This window comes from Lampetra planeri, chromosome 35 (genome assembly GCF_965212315.1).
Source record: "Lampetra planeri chromosome 35, kcLamPlan1.2.h2, whole genome shotgun sequence".
NCBI lineage: Eukaryota > Metazoa > Chordata > Hyperoartia > Petromyzontiformes > Petromyzontidae > Lampetra > Lampetra planeri.
In genome coordinates, this window is record NC_136141.1 from 5937271 (window position 1) to 5953521 (window position 16251).

General features: G+C 48.6%; 1 protein-coding gene across 1 annotated transcript in view; it reads left to right on the top strand.

Annotated features, from left to right (window-relative positions):
* The first annotated feature begins 229 nt into the window (after positions 1 to 229).
* The window catches only part of LOC144730342 (axin-1-like), a 59775-nt gene continuing 43753 nt past the window's right edge, over positions 230 to 16251 (top strand). Inside the window, exons 1-3 of the mRNA XM_078611087.1 lie at positions 230 to 677; positions 5918 to 6985; positions 13487 to 13633. Coding sequence (XP_078467213.1) covers positions 6039 to 6985; positions 13487 to 13633 — 1094 coding nt within the window. The 5' untranslated portion in view covers positions 230 to 677; positions 5918 to 6038. The remainder of the gene's footprint in view (positions 678 to 5917; positions 6986 to 13486; positions 13634 to 16251) is intronic.

Sequence of the window (16251 nt, forward strand, 5' to 3'; positions counted from 1 at the left end):
GCCCCCCCCCTGACCCATAGCCCCCCCCCTGACCCATAGCCCCCCCCCTTACCCATAGCCCCCCCCCTGACCCATAGCCCCTCCCCTTATCCATAGCCCCACCCCCTCCCCTGAAGCCTGCGCGCGCGCCACCCCCTCCCACCGGCTTTTGTGCGCGCGCGCGCATTGGAGCGCCGCCGTTTGCCTTTGATGTTTGGGGGCTGTGGCCCCCACCCCACCACCCCCCACTACCCCCACCCCCCCACCCCGCACGGTCCACACCGACCGAGTGGAGACTGCTGAACGGATCGAGGCGCAAAGCACGCGGCGGGGGAAGAGGCTCTCTCGGTCTGTCTCTCTCTCTCACTCTGTCTCTCTGTCGATAGACGGAACACACGAAGATCGATTTGTGTGTGACTCGTAGCGCATTACAGACGGGGGGCGTCTTGTAGCGAGTCCAGTGTCCGTCTGCTGTAGATAGACACAGAGTGGTGGTGGTGGTGCTGGTTGTGGCCGGTGGAACGACGGCTTGCAACAACGACGAGGACGACAGACAAAACCAAACAAGTCATCATCGTTGTTGTTCTGTTCCGTCTCCGTCCAACCTCGACCGTCTTCGCTGTGCAGAGGAGCGCGCGAGAGGCGAAGCCGTAGCGGAGAAATGCGGCACAAAAGGAGCTGCTGCTGTGGTGAAGCACGTGAGTTCTGAACACTTTGGTACACGTGTATCGTCTTGGGTTACACGTTTGTGTCGTGGGTACACGTGTGTCGTGGGGTACACGTGTGTGTCGTGGGTAACACGTGTGTCGATGTGCGTACACGTTCATCCCTCCGTGTCTCTTGTACTGTTGTGTGTGTACACACACACGCGTGTACACACACACACGTGTACACACACACGTACACACACGTGCGCACACACACACGTACGTTCGTGTTGATTAGCAGAGATGTTGTTGGAGCCGTTCGGGGTTACTACTAATGTACCATCACGATTCTGTCATTCTATCATCATCAGCAGCAGCGGCATTGCCCGGAACGTGATGGTACACGTGGAGTTGCACACATGTGTACACGTGTGTGTGTGCACTGTGCATTTCATTATTACATTGTATATAACATGCTGCCCTTAAGGGTATCCATGTGTTCAGTTTAGTGGTTACAATAGCCGGGGGCTTGCGCATTTAGTTGGGTAATGCATGTGCCGTCTGTGCACCCCATGCGTACCGAGTGTTTTCTATAGGTTATTAGATGCTGTGTGTGTGTATATTCCTACTAGTATCGTTCGTATATCTTAACAGTATGAGTAAGGATACCAACACTATGCATGGAGGCCACATGGTTGTACAGTGCTTGCTGTACCGTGCTGAGTATAATATTACTACTACTACAGTATAGACAAACCCTTGGTTGCACGTGTTGTATTAAAGTAATGTTATACAACTAGTAAGTGGTAGGGCTATTATAACTGCTTCATAATCCATTGAGGCACAATGCTTACCACAGTACATACAAAGGTTGTCTGTACAGTGCTCGAATGTGTCCTTGTGTGTGTGCACACGTGTGTGTGCACTGTGTACCACTATTTACGTGATGCTTTGTGTACATGTGTGTTCGTCTTGTGTTGTACAAGCTTTTAGTATCATCTTTACACGTGTGTGTGGGTGTCTTTGTGCTATGTAGTCTGTCCCAAACGTGTCTTCTTGACTCTTAAGAGTGTGGTACAGACGTATGTCTTTTGCAAATACCTCCGTGCTATTTGAAGTTCAGCGTGTCTCCCAACTATGCACACGTCGTATTGTTCATGGGTATGCTTTGTGATGTGGTTGTTTGACCATACTTCACCACGCTGGTCCATGTCTGCTTGGGGGAGTGGTTGGCAAAGTGGCTGTACACGACTACAGTATTATATTGTGCTACTGCACTACATCATATCGTGTTCATATGTAAGCAATACACACCATGCAATACTGGGATATATCCCAGAGTACATCATGCCAGTCGTAGTCTTTGACAAGTCATCTGTACATACGGTGCAGTAATGTGCTGTGAGCTTCAACGGTGTACACGTGGATGTGCTGTGCTTTGACACATACCGTGCAATGTTATGCACGTGCATCTATAACCAATCGTGTACACGTGCATGCCATGTTGTGTGTGTGTGGATGTATGTACCGGCGTGGGACGACAGTACCATAGACTTTGCACGAAGATTTACTTACACACACGAGAGCTTTGTTATTCCACGTGTAACTTCACACACGAGTTTAGTGTGCAACTTGATGTGTGTAGGTGTACACGTTGTGGGTTTATTATGGTGCTTGCTATCATCATCGTCGTCGTCGTCGTCCCATGTTTTATAATGTTGCACATTCAACACACACACCAAGCGACCCAAGTATAGTAGCCACAGATCGCACACAATAAGGTGGTGTTGGTGTGTTAGTAGTTACCCTGCTGTTGTATTGCTGCTGCTGCTGTTGATGATGGATGATGATGGTGCCCCCCCTTGTGATCGACTTATCCCATCATCCACACACCCTCATCGATTTCGCACGCCGGGTGAGCTTTGAAAGCCAGATCGATATATGCACGGTGTCGTGTATTTTGTACGCAAGGTATTTATTGTACGACTACGTACGGTGTGATATGATTGATCTGAAAGGCACAGTATTGTAAATACAATGTTACGTATTGTGGTATTTGAGCAATGTACATTGTGCGTCGGCGTTTTCAACAGCATAGCCTAACATTATACAATGTTATTGTATAATGCTTCTACTATTGTGAATGTTTCAAATAGTAGTGTGTTAATGTTTCAATGAACTGCAGTGATTATGCTTGCCAAAGACTTATAGGGCACTGTACACGTGGTACAGTGCCGCTGAGCACACGCACGTGTGTGTGTGTTCACACGATGTGTGTACACACAGACACACACGATGTACACACACACGATGTACGCACAGACACACACACGATGTACACACAGACACACACACACACGATGTACACACAGACACACACACACGATGAGCACACACACACACACGTGTGTGTGTGTGTGCTTTATATATGACAAATGCAGACACGTGAAATACACAACATTTGCAGATACATGCACATATACACGAGTGGCATAATAGTCCATACAATACACATCCATTCAAACACACGCACAGGTCATAAACATACAAACACATGTACACATTATACTCTTGACGCATGCATAAACATTACGCATTTTTACACAGCACATCCAAATATGATTTTAAGACCCCACACAGACACACACGTACCTACAAATGCATTCGCATTGTTACACCCCCAACCTCACACAACTCGTCCACACACACAGTTGCTGTACACAACCCAGGCACATCTACACACACACACGATGCACACACGATGCACACACACACACACGATGCACACACACACACAGACACACACACGATGTGTACACACACACACAGACTCACACACGATGTGTACACACACAAACACACACGATGTGCACACACACACACGATGCACACACACACGATGTGTACACACACACACACGATGCACACACACAGACACACACACACAGACACACACACGATGTGTACACACACACACACGATGCACACACACAGACACACACACACACGATGCACACACACACACACGATGTGCACACACACACACGATACACACACAGACACACGATACACACACAGACACACACAGACAGCAGTGCCGTGTCAGCCCTGTCGTGATCTAAGCCTGGCGGAGCCCGGGCCTAGTGAGGCTGCCTGTGATGATGATGAAGATAATGTTGTTGTTGTTGTGTGTCCTAGGCAAATGTAGACGTGTAGACACAGGGAGAGATGTCGTGGAGACACTGGGGGGGGTAGGAGCAAGCGTCTCCACGTGTCTCCACGTGTGTGTACAGGCAGGGGGGGAGCGGCAGTGTAGTGGTTAGCACGCTGTGCTACGAGACTGGTCGAACCCGAGTTCTATTCCAGCTCACAGCTACCATCACCAGTGACTATTATCCAAACCTGGTTTGGGCCTCTCCTAGGTCGACTCGGCCTCAAATGAGTAGCTGGTGCGATGTGTGAACATCGCCACTGGGGAGACAAAGGCGGCCGGGCGTGGTGCTGGCCACCCACCCCCTCGTGTGCTGTGCCGGCCTTAATAGGTGTTCGCTAACAGCACTTGACCCTACAGTCTGTTAAGGCTACATGGGGGATCTTTGTCGCTGTATGTACAGTGTGGCTATGTGTGTATAAGTGTTTGTTGCTAGATACATTATGCATGCACGTGTGTGTGTGTACGTGCTGTCACAGTGTATGTGCGTTGTGTGTGTGTGTTATGCGCTGTGTGTGTGTGTGCGCATTAGGTCTCTGTGTTATTGCTGTGTCGACTTGTGGCCTGGTTGTGTGCAGGCATTGTGTTCAGATCTCTGAGTCGACACACACACACTCGTATCGCGTATACACGTGTGTGTGTGTTCGTATTGTGTTATGTAATACACTACGATATTATATTTTGTTGCTTTGTTTAAACTACAAACGCCTTTCCGCGCCTCCCAACCTTGTGTTATGTATGGCCAGTCCGTATATAGAGGCTTACAAATTGTTCTATGTACGTGTGTGTGTATTAATGCATAGAGAATATTGTGTTTGTGCGGGGCGTCTTGTTAACTCAAGTGTCTTTGCAGCTATGCGCTATGTATGTGTACGGTACTGTATTTATCATGTGCATTTGTGTACGTTTCTGGGATGAAATTGCACCACACTCTGTGATTCTATGCTGCTGTAACGTGTGCATGGTTTGTATGACACTTGAGCAGTTGCTGAGAGATTCTCTCTACACCCTTGAGTGTTTCTGCTAGAGGCGTGAGCATGCCCGAGACCCCACTGTCAGTACTCAATGCGCATATTCCTAGAACTCAAGTTTGTTATTACGTTATTCCTTTATAACAACATTGTTATGTGCTTCAAGTGTGTTATTGTTGGTCCCTGTATGGGCTGCACCGTGGATTGTCTCAAAACTTGAAGGGGTTGCCCCCTAAAAAATAACCTGTTTCCTTGAACTGTAAAGAGGCAAATGCATTGCCTTTTGTGCGCTATGAAAACTAACGCGTGCTTAAACGCACAGCACAAATTACTTATTCTCTTCATATGGTTTCCTTGTGTCGACTTTTCAAAGTAGGAGTGTGTGCGATACACGATTGACTCGCCGTGAAGTTGAGCTTCAAGCCACGTGCATTTGGATGTCTCGGCTGCAGCCTATATGTTCCATCTTGTGAAAAGCCATCGGTGGTTGCCGTATGGAAAGGCGAACTAACCCCTGCCGAAAGTATCACAGAATTTCCACCACTGGCATGGGACTGCCACTGGTGTGGTGGATGAGAACAACTCCCATTGCTGTTTGGAGCTGAGAAAATGCTTTGATTTTCTAGATTATACAGCAAGGCATTTTTGCACACGGGGCATCACATGATGGCCTAATGAAACGTTTTGGGAACAGGTTCTTGCGGATACTGGAATCAAATTTTTGTGTCAATTGGCTGAATTTGCTTCAACATAAGTGCCGTTTAAGTCGCGCGATGATTGGTACACCGCGTTTGTCAAGGTCAGAAGTGTGCCCATGTACACAACAGGACCTTGGGATGGTCCTCATCTGTTTCGGCAGTGCTCGGCCAATGGTGAGACGCCCCCTCATTCCTGCGACAGGAAGCAATGCACAGCTTGGAGCTCAAAATAATCCCCACACTAAATTGGTACGAAATTTTTGTTCCAAAGAAAGGGCCCATTTGTATGACCATCAATAGCCAGTTGTTGAGTTAGGTGCTTTGTGTACATTTTTCGAAGTTGCCTTAGTGCTGCTCTCGTCTGTTTTGGTGCAGTATCTGACAGGCGCGTGTCTGCTTTTTTGTTCACAGGCAGAGCGTCCACAACGCTCGTCGTGTAGCCTGAATCTCCCCATCCCCTGCCCGCCTCGCCGCTTTTTAGCCACCTAAATCAAAGACAGAGCTCAGGACGCGCGCCCGCGCGATCCCAGCCATGGATATAAAAGCGAAGAACCTGGATGTTACGACGTACCTCCTGGACGCCGAGGGCAACTTCATGGAGGACACGCCGAGGCCTCCGGTGCCGGGCGAGGAGGACCAAGTGGACGTGAGCAAGGCCGCGGCCCGCGCTGGCCAGAACCAGAGCCCTTACGTGGCCAAGGGGGATGCCTTGAAGGGCGAGGCGACCACCGCTACGCCACGCAGGGCCGACTATGACCTGGGTTACGAGCCCGAGGGCAGCGCGTCGCCCACGCCGCCGTACGTGCGCTGGGGCGAGTCGCTGCACTCGCTTCTGGACGACCGCGACGGCACGCACCTCTTTCGCACCTTCCTGGAGCAGGAGGAGCTGCCCGACATGCTGGACTTCTGGTTCGCGTGCAACGGCTTCCGCAACCTGCTCGCCAACAAGATGGGCAAGGCGGCGCGCCTCATCTACAAGCGCTACGTGAGCGACACGGCCGGCGTGGTGGCGGCGCACTTGAAGGCCGCCACGCGCGCGTACGTGCGCGACTGCGTGCTGGCGCGCGGCGTGGCCGACCCCACCGTCTTTGACCAGGCCCAGCTCGAAATCCAGCAGCAGATGGAGGAGAACAGCTACCCGGCATTCCTCAAGTCCGAACTCTACCTGGAGTATGCCCGTGCTGCCGGCTGCTGTGGTGAGGCCAGCCCCGGACAGCAGCAGCAGCAGCAGCTGCAGCAACAGCAGTTGCAGCAGCAGAAGGGCGGCGAGCAGGGTTCCGGCTCTGGCTCCGGGTCGTGCAGCGCGGGCATGCCCGTCGGATACCTTCCCACCCTCAACGAGGATGAAGAGTGGCGGGGCGCCGAGGCCGGGCTGCTCCTGATGGGCGAGCCCTTCGACGCGTTGGCGCTCGCCAGCGAGCTGGGCAACAAGCTACTGATGGCCACCTGGGAGCCCGAGAATGACGCCAAAGAGTACTAGTGAGTGTTCTCCCACACTTGGGCCACTTGTAGCTAAAGTGAATCACGACGTTGTTGCTGTGTGTTGTCGTGTGTTGGGTAAAGTGTACGAGTGGCACGTATGTATGTATGTGGTTATATGGATTTTTTTTCTATCAACACAACGCATCTCATCCATATCCTGCCGTGATGGAATGGTTAGCACATTGGATTTGTAATTCAGAGGTCGCCTTTTCGATCTCCTGGCATAGTAGTTGAAACAATGGGCAAGTTTCTTCAATCTGTGTCCCACCCAGCAGTATAATGAGGAATTTCTACCATTAATTTGGGTCCTAAGTGGAAATTAGTCGCATCCCGTGCTAGCTTCAGCATCTTGTGGTGTTAATTTTCTCCTTGTGTGTTGGCCAGGGGCCTGATCAGGGCTGCTCGCTCAAAGTGTTGACCTTGGTGTCTTAGTAATTTTTTCCTTCTCATTTATAGCATGGCCAAAACAATACTGATGCTGCAGCCAACTTTCATTATAGTATTAACATTTTTTCCAGTAATCGCCAGGTAGTGCCAGCCAAGTTTTTGTCTCTCTTTACCCCCCACCCCTCTCAACCTTTCTCCTCTAAGCGTGCCTAAAACTTGCACTAACATGCCGCAGTAGCAGAGCTCCCTCGGCTTCAGCGCAAGCATTGCGATGCGGGAACGTATTCCAAAGTGTAAAAAAAAACCCCCCACGGTTTTCCTGCCTCGCAAAAAAGCGCTCAAGGATAGTGCCCAACTTGGCTGTTGAACAAAGATTCCCACAAAACCAGAATACAAAGAGAGCCAAGAGAGAAATCGTAATGTTTCAGTCTGCATAGTTCTCCTACGCTCCCCGAGATTGTTTGCAACAGGCCAGCACCATTTGAGAGTAGCACTTATTGCTTGTTTATGGCTGCCTTTTGGGGAATATCAGCTTTCGTCCCCACGTGGGAGCCTGTAATTCTGCGAGCGCTGTAACTCGCTGCTGGTTGATGCTGCACCATACTTTGTTGGAGCAGTGTGAACCAGGAAAGCCAGGGGGGAGTTTGAGACCGAGGTTAGGGAAGTGTAGTGGCATAAAAATAGCTCCTTTTTAAGTTCCAACGTTGTATTCTTGAATTACGCTCCTTTCAACCTGGAATTTGGAGACGTTAAAACAGCGGGGGCTCCTGGAGTTAATTTTCCTTTTTCAAAAGTGAAAAAAGTAGAATGTGATATGTGGCAGTGCACAGCTCTGCAGCAGTTTTCAGATGTGAGATTAAAATCTCGTGCTTTATATTATAGGGGGGTCCAAATATCATCACGGTCCGCTGGCCATAATAGCGGCGCTAGAGTAATTTTTTTGTTTTTGATTAGGATCTGGAGAACTTTGCTATGACGCAATGGAAATGCTCGCCTCTTAACTAATACCGTACAAATTTTAGCGCTACATCTGTTTCTCGTAAGGGAATTGAATTTGCCAACCCTCAAGGGCGCGTTTTTGTCCCTGAAGCCTCAAAACGGGTGTGTGCCTTGGTGTTCTTAAACTCCGTGCATCCACAGAGCATCCCAAAGCAGCATGGCAGCCCCTGACATGCAGAGATGTCATCTTATCACTCTTATCTTTTCTGGCAGCAAGCCTTCCCCCCCCACCCCCCCCCGTCTGTTTTTGATTTAGGATGGTGCCTTTAATTTTGTGAATATTCTAGTCTACCAGCATGGCTCTCGTGAAAGGGAATGCGAGAGTAATTAATTTTTAAAGCCCTGCTTTTACCACGCTCGGGTTGTGTTGCTTTGCATTCACTGCGGCTGCTGTGGGCTGGCTGCGCAATGAAAGGCGGTAAACAAAACTAAAAGGATAAAAAGCACGCAACCATGCGGTCACTTTTTTTTTCTGGTGAGGTTCAGGGTCCTTGGGGTGTGGGGTGGCGGCCGTCGTATAAATCGGCGTCGAGAGTTGGGGGAGTCGAGGGAGGTTGGCAAATCACTACCTCATGCAAGATTCAGGCGTGACTACCTTTTGAAAGTAATCATGGCGATAGCCTTTAACCCAGGGAGCCTCGCTTGAGTCTTGAGACCCTTTTTTGTCCTCGGGAGTCTTGCATTGGGATGTTTGACCCAATTCCTTTCAGTGCGTTTTTTAGTGTAGCCTATGGGATAAAAGCAGAGCAACCAGAGAAAACATGTGTATATGAGGTGATAACACTCAAATGTCCATGTAGAAATGTCAAAAACTCATTTGCTCTAATGCCAAATCCAAGCCGCCGCTTCGCAGTTTCGCAGCACGCCATCTCTGCATGATCCGTCAATTCTGCCGCCAAAGCGCTGGCTTGCAGGAGCTCTCCACGATAATGCTGTCCACGGTTCACCTTTTTCTTTCTGTGACTCTTGATGAGTGGCTGTTACGGAAAGTGGGCAGCTGAGCTGAGAGGGCCAAACCAAAGGCCATAACGTGGCCCTGGGATGTGGGCAGAAGGGAGGGGGGGAGGCGCCCTTGAGCCAGTAGGGAGGGAGAGGAGCGTGCAAAAGGAGCAGAAATGCCATCACGACATGAAAACCAATAAAAGTGACACTGCCGCGGCAAGGTGGGTCCTTCTCAGCGACGTTCGCTCAGGCTAGGAGGGGGGGGTCCCCTTTGTAGATGGGCTTTCCGGGAAAAAAAAAACCACAACAACAATGCCTCTGCCTCTCAATGTGGGGCCACAGCAGCTTTGCCTGCAGATGCTGCTGCTGCTGCTGGATCAAGCATAACAAAAAATCAACAATGATCAAACTAGAAATTTGTTTTTCGTGTATGTGTGCCGGTCACTCTGAACTCGTGGTGCTGTGTGTTTTTTTCTTCCTATTTTTTTCCCGTTCCCTCCCTTCTCTTCTTTTAATTGTTTCATGGGGAGGAGGTAACCGCATTGATCTTTGGCTCCGCACGTAGGCAGAAGGGCCCGAACACGACTTGTCCTGGCGTAGGGTGGCTGACAATTGAAAAAAGGGAACGGGGAGAGACCATTCTCGCTTGATGGTGCTAGTCAATGCTAAGGTGTGCAGAGTTGGATGAGGAGCGGGGTGAGAGGCAGAGAGATGTGCAGATGTAAGGCACCTGCGAGATGCTTTTATTTTAAATCCAATTAACTCCAGTAGAGTCTCTGTTTGCTCGCATTTACATTTTGGGATTGTATTTGTAAAATAGAATGTCCTGCAGACTCCAAGCCTTTTATCTCTTTGCAAGATCGTCCATTTATTTATTTATAAGTCCATAAGAAAGAAAGTGATGTAACGCCGTTAAAGATAAATATTGCATGTGCCACACAGCCGGCGCTTGAGAATGCAGGCTTTGTACCAGTCGTCGGGGCAGTGAAGGAGACCAGTAATTAATCTTGATTTGAAACATTGTGTGGGATATTATTGATAAAACATTGAGCCGGGGTTTTAATTAGTACCATCATCAACCCTTTTGTGGGTTTGTAAAATCAATACCACCTCACAAGACCGCACCATTTGGTGGTAAATCAACAGTTGGGACATTTTGGCTTTGAAAAATGTATTTGACCTTTTGATTTAAAATAAGTAAAATGTTCATCTATTACTGATACTGAGATCTGTTTGTGTGGCTCTGCCCATTTATGCCTGTATCTTACATCTGGACTGCATTGTTTACAATAGGGTCCGGGTTTTCTCAATGACTTCAAAGGGAAACTGTTTATTTAAACAAAAAAAACGGGAGGCTTGGCCAAAATGAAAAACACATTTTTATTTCTATTCTAAACTATACACAACGATTTCATCATGTGCCGTGGAAATGTACCACAGTGAAGATGCAAAAAAAAACGTCTTCCAAGGGGGCTGATGATTTGAGCAGTAAATGATATTTTCTATTGACGCTGGTAAAATGTTGTTTTGGAGAGATGCGTGCCAAGATAGCGCAGTCAGTTCCGCCGAAGCACAATGTAAATCTTTGGAGAAAACTTACACGTGGTGGTGCATGGCAGACTTTGTACGTGACGATCCTAAAGGAACACCGCAGAGCAAGGCAAAACAAAAAGGGCCTTTGTTGTGTGCCCGCACAAACCTGGCCTGCAAGTCGACTGATAACCATCAGATTTATGGCAGTGGCTGCTCTCATCCCCACTCCGCTAAAAGTTACAGCGTAAGCTGATTGCTGGCCTTAAAAAAACTGATCAAAGCCCTGCGGACTCTCTCCCAAGCTTAGTGCGGTTTATGACTTTTAAGAGGGCACCGTTTTAGTTAATTGCCATGTCTTCAAATACCTTACTGTTTCCACCCTCCCCCCTTTTATATTTAAATATATATTCCCTCCCATCACCCCCCACCACTCCCTCACCTTCCAATCCCGTAATGTGGTTACAAATTGACTTTGCAAACAGCAGGGAGCCCTCCTTTAGCCCCCTTCACCCGTGCCCCCCCCCCCGTGCCAAAAACGGTTGGTTCTAATTTATTGCGCACATCAAGCGTAGAGAGGGCCGACACTACAAAGGGCCCCAGATGGCAAGTGCGGAAGGCTGGTCTGCCCCCGGCGCGCGCGCTGTGGCACATGTGGGCTCACGTCCCGTGCGCGAGCGGCGTGGACAGCCCCAAATCCAGCTCCCCCCAAATCCAGCTCCGGTCTTAAAAGGGGTGGGAGGCTTTTAAGTAGCCATGGAGAGAGCTGCAGAGGGGGAAGGGGGGGTGGTGGGGAGGGCGAGAGAGAAGACTGCCTTTTGACAACACAGCACACACGATCAGGTTTCAAAAGTACAACCTCTTTGGCCTTGCCGTCAATAAAAGAGGGGAGGGTTATTTTGTTTGATGAAGATTTCGATTTTTAAATAAAAGATTAACACAAAGACAGTTGCAATAACCCCATGGAAATTAAAGAGCGTGTAGGTTTGTGTGTGTGTGTGTGCGCAGATTTGTAAGTGTGTTTGCGATGTCTATTGGCTTGTCTCATCGCAGGATATTTCTGTTTTGAAACGTGTGAAAGAAGATGTGTTCATTTTTACATCCAAATTTGCACCTTAGGATTAGTAATTTGCACCTTTTAGGGACAGAGCGCATTTTCCGTTGAAGCGTTCACAGCCTCGCTGTTGCTCATTTGCCGATGCTTCCAATTAGTGAATTTCCTGTGAGAATTGTCCCTGCCCCGTGCCTCATGTCGTCATTTGTTCAACATAACTCAATGGAAATTACGCGAAGAGAACAAGTGTTGTGTGTAAATATCTCCATGAAAACTCGGGGTTGTTAAAGTTCCTCCCGCTCCCCCTCGCAAATTCAACGAATTGTCATGATTCAGGTTGCCAGTGTGATTCCAAATGTTTTTTTTTTCTTTTTAACATTCTGGCAATGTGTAGTGACCATTATAGTAACCTTTAATACTTGGGACAGGTTATACTGTCTTCTTGGTTCTTTCGGTAAAGTCACGTAGAAGGGAAGTAATAAAATAATAAAAAGAAAACATAATCAAATAATTCTCACGACGTTTCGGCCACAGACGCTGTCTCCCCGACAGACCTGGTCTTCACCTGAGGACGGCTGCTTGCGTTGTGGCTGAAACGTCGTGAGAATTATTTTATTATGTTTTATTTTTATTATTTTATTACTTCCCTTCTTACGTGACTTTACCGAAAGAACCAAGAAGATGAATCCCTGCAGTCACGAAAGCTTTAAATATAGGTTATACTGTGTGTGTATTTTTGGATAATAATACATTGATTCTCACAAATGCAATTTCAGGCATCGTGAGCGTAATAATCAATCTTCATCGAAGCATCGTTTCACCCCCTAATTAAAACACATCATATTCACAAGCTTTGGTTGAATTTATAAGTGTATTGTATTGGAAGAGAAAACATTATGGGGAGAATTTTGTTTCGTAGACTTTTCCTAATCAGCAGCTCTCCCGCTAAATGTTTCACCTGATGACGATTGCTTGTGTTGCGATCGAAACGTCGTGATATTTTTATTTATTTGTTGTATCTACGTGGCTTTACCGAAAGACCCAAAGAATACGAATGTTTTCTCAATCCGTTACTATGTTTTTCTTTCATAAACCTGTCTTAATGTGTGCATTTTGTATGTGTGTTAAAGCAAGTGCACCTGGCCTGGCACAAGCACCGTGGTGATGTAACCGTCACTTAGTGGTGAATGGCGGGTATTGGTATTGGTTAAAACTAATGCACAGTGCTTTTCTGAAGAGTACATGTTGACTGCCTGACCACACGTATTACAAGTGGAAAATGGTGCAGAAATCTAGCTCGTGCTTCTCCTAAGTTGACTGGGCCAGAAATAATTATCCCGTCTGTCGTCTTGTGCTCTCTTATCAACATTGGAAAAACAAAGTTGGCTGAGCATGTAAATAGTGCTGGTCATGTCACACCCACCATATATTATACCTTTCCGGCTTTAATAGGTGCTCACTGACATGCATTAACCTCAACTTTTCACGCAACAAAGTGGTCACTGTTGCTTAAAATGTTTGTTTGTGTGCCTGTTCGTGCGTGTCTCTGCGTGCTTCCTGTACTCCCGCCCCTCGTCCTTTCCCAGCCCGACCTTGCAGTCCAAGCCCGTGCCGCCGTACCACGTGAACGCCGGCCACACCTGCGCGCCGGCCACGAGCGCCAACGACAGCGAGCAGAGCATATCGAGCGACGCCATGACGGACGACAGCATGTCCATGACCGACAGCAGCGTGTAAGTGAATGCACGGGACACCTGTCGCGCGTCCGCGCCACCAGCATCGCCGAGCACACCAACAGGGAGAGAGCCCTGACGTGGTTTACGTGGTAGCTTGTGTCCAGCTTGGGATGGTGACATGGCCGAGTGGTGGTGCGTTGGCCACTCGTTGCAGAGGTTCACGCTTCGAACCCACTAGCAGCCGCCCGAGTCAACGACGCAGCGGTTGTGTCGACCGTAAATGCCACGCGCCGTTTGCATTGCACGGTGGAAATGTGTCGCTTAATGTCTTAATGGTAAAGTTTGCTCGAGTCAAACTCGTGGGGTCTAAAGTTGAAACCTTTGATATGGGCAACCCTGTTGCGTGTGCGTGTACATTGCACGCACGCTTATTGGCACTTGGCTCCCGCCTCCCTCAGTGCATGAGTTACGTCCTTTTGAAGATTATATATTGAATACTTTGCCAACATATTTGAACCCACTCTCTAATTAGCTTCAAATTATTTCATCATGGATGATACATGTGCAGACGGCCTGTGTTTTCGGCACTCGCTTTCCCGGTCGTTTTGAGCGCCGCGGTTTTGACCATGGTGCCACGCGGGCATCGCCCTCGCCCTTGTGAGCGATGTCTCGCGTTCTTCAAAATAAAAACAATTTCCACCACGGCAGGCAACAAGCACTTTGTGGATTCCCTAAATACAATTTTTGCCAGACGCGCACAGGTATCAAATCTTTGGCTGCGAAGGAAACTGTCTTTGGGGCCAGCGACGCTAACCTCTCGGCTTCCCGAAGCCACCCATCCAGACGCCACTGAAAGACATCGCCCCTTGCGGATCTCTGAAGTTAGCCTAGCTGTGGTGTTGAGGGAGAAGTGGTTCTCGGGGGGAGGGGTGGGGGGTGCAAACATCGCACTTTTATATTTACCGCCCCCCCCCCCTCCCGGTTCAGTGGTCACACGCGAAGGTGGGAAACAGACTGTACCCAATTTGGCTTTCGAAATAAGGCGACGAGTCTTTTTTTTTTGTCCCGGCATTTTGCGATGCGTGTTCCCCGTGCCTTCAGAGTGTTTTGTGCAGTCTCATCTTCTGTTTTCTGTGATCCAGCCGACTGCTGGATGCTCTTTCCGGAGCTGTAAGCGCGTGGGATTTGGATGAGAGTGTGTGGGGGTTCATGGGTGACGTTAGGTGGCACACTGATCTGTAAAACCCGGGGGCCCGCTGTCTTCAAACCGGTCCGCTTTCACTCGCCGCTCAGAAGGGGCGCAAACGGCACTTCCGCCGCCTTCAAAACCTCAAAATCGACTCGCTTTTGAGGTTTTGGAGGCTGCCGTTGGGGCCCATTTGATCTCAGGCAGACGTGTTGCGCTGGTAACTGTGACGGAGCTGGGGTAGAAAACACGTTGAATGCTGCCAGGTTCTCTTACTTAAAATGCGAAAGAAATAATAAGTGCTCGGCAGAGCCTTTTTATTTTCTTTGACTCAAAGGGCACGGCCTAATGTTAAGCCGTGCCGGTGCAGAGCATTGGAGGCCATTGCCCAGTTAAAATATGAACTGTTTATTTTGACCCCCCCCACTCCCTCCCACTGTCTAAGCACATATTTATTTATTTGTTTTAGTTGGCCCAAGTTGATGAGAATTCACATGGTGTTGAGGGAAAAAAATAAACTTTTGCTTGCGTTCAAAAAAGAAAATTTGAAGTTGTGGCCAATACTTTGATGTAAAGCCAGTTGTTTTGGCCTGAGGATCTATAAAAAAACTTTTTAACTTGGCTGATTTTGTAGTGGGAGCTACGTTGTAAATTTGATTTTTTTCTCTCTCCTTAAAGCATTTTAGTCGAGGTTTCATCCAAAACTAGAAGCTCACCAAGCCATGTAACTTACAAAATAGCTGCTAAAGTCGTCATACTTTTGTTTGACTCCCCATTTGTTTAGCTTTCCTGCTGCTGTGGCCCCATTGCACTGTCACCAGTAAAAAAAAAACACACGAGGGATGAGAGACCCGCAGAGCAACCGGCAAAAAAATCCAGAATAAACGCCTTGGCGAAGGAGAGAACGAGATGTACGTCACATATGGGGCTCCTTAATAACGAAAAATCAAACTCCAAAGTGGCGCAAGTGAAGTCGGTGAGCACAACTATTAAGGTGGTAAAAGTTTGGACGTAGCGGGCTTTGTTGTGAAGGGTTGCGGGCGGGGAGAACGACAGCCAGAGGTCACAGGCAGCTGGGTGAAGGGCCGCTATACACAGAGGGCCTCTCCTCGCCGAGAGAAGAATGTAAACAGCGGCAGCGGCAGCAGCAGCCTTGTAGCGCCAACCATTGTGGCCAAAGGGGCCCCGCGCTCGTGTGTGCATGATGCCACGATGGAACGTCGCACACAGCGGCCCAAAGTAAATGTGGTGCTTTGGGCAGCGGCGATAGCTTTTGAGTGGTAAAATGTGCGTGAAAAGTGTAAAATCGGCCAAAGTTGCGGCTCGCGTTGTTTTCGCCAGGGGGTTCGTGTTTAGTCGCCAGCCTCGGGTTTGCTTTGTTGTAAAGATTTTGTTGTGCGGCGCAAGAGCGCGTCCATTTTGCTTTCATAACGTTCGGTGCTCTCGGGACGCTTAACTTTAGTGCGACCTTTTCAAAGCTGAAAGTTGA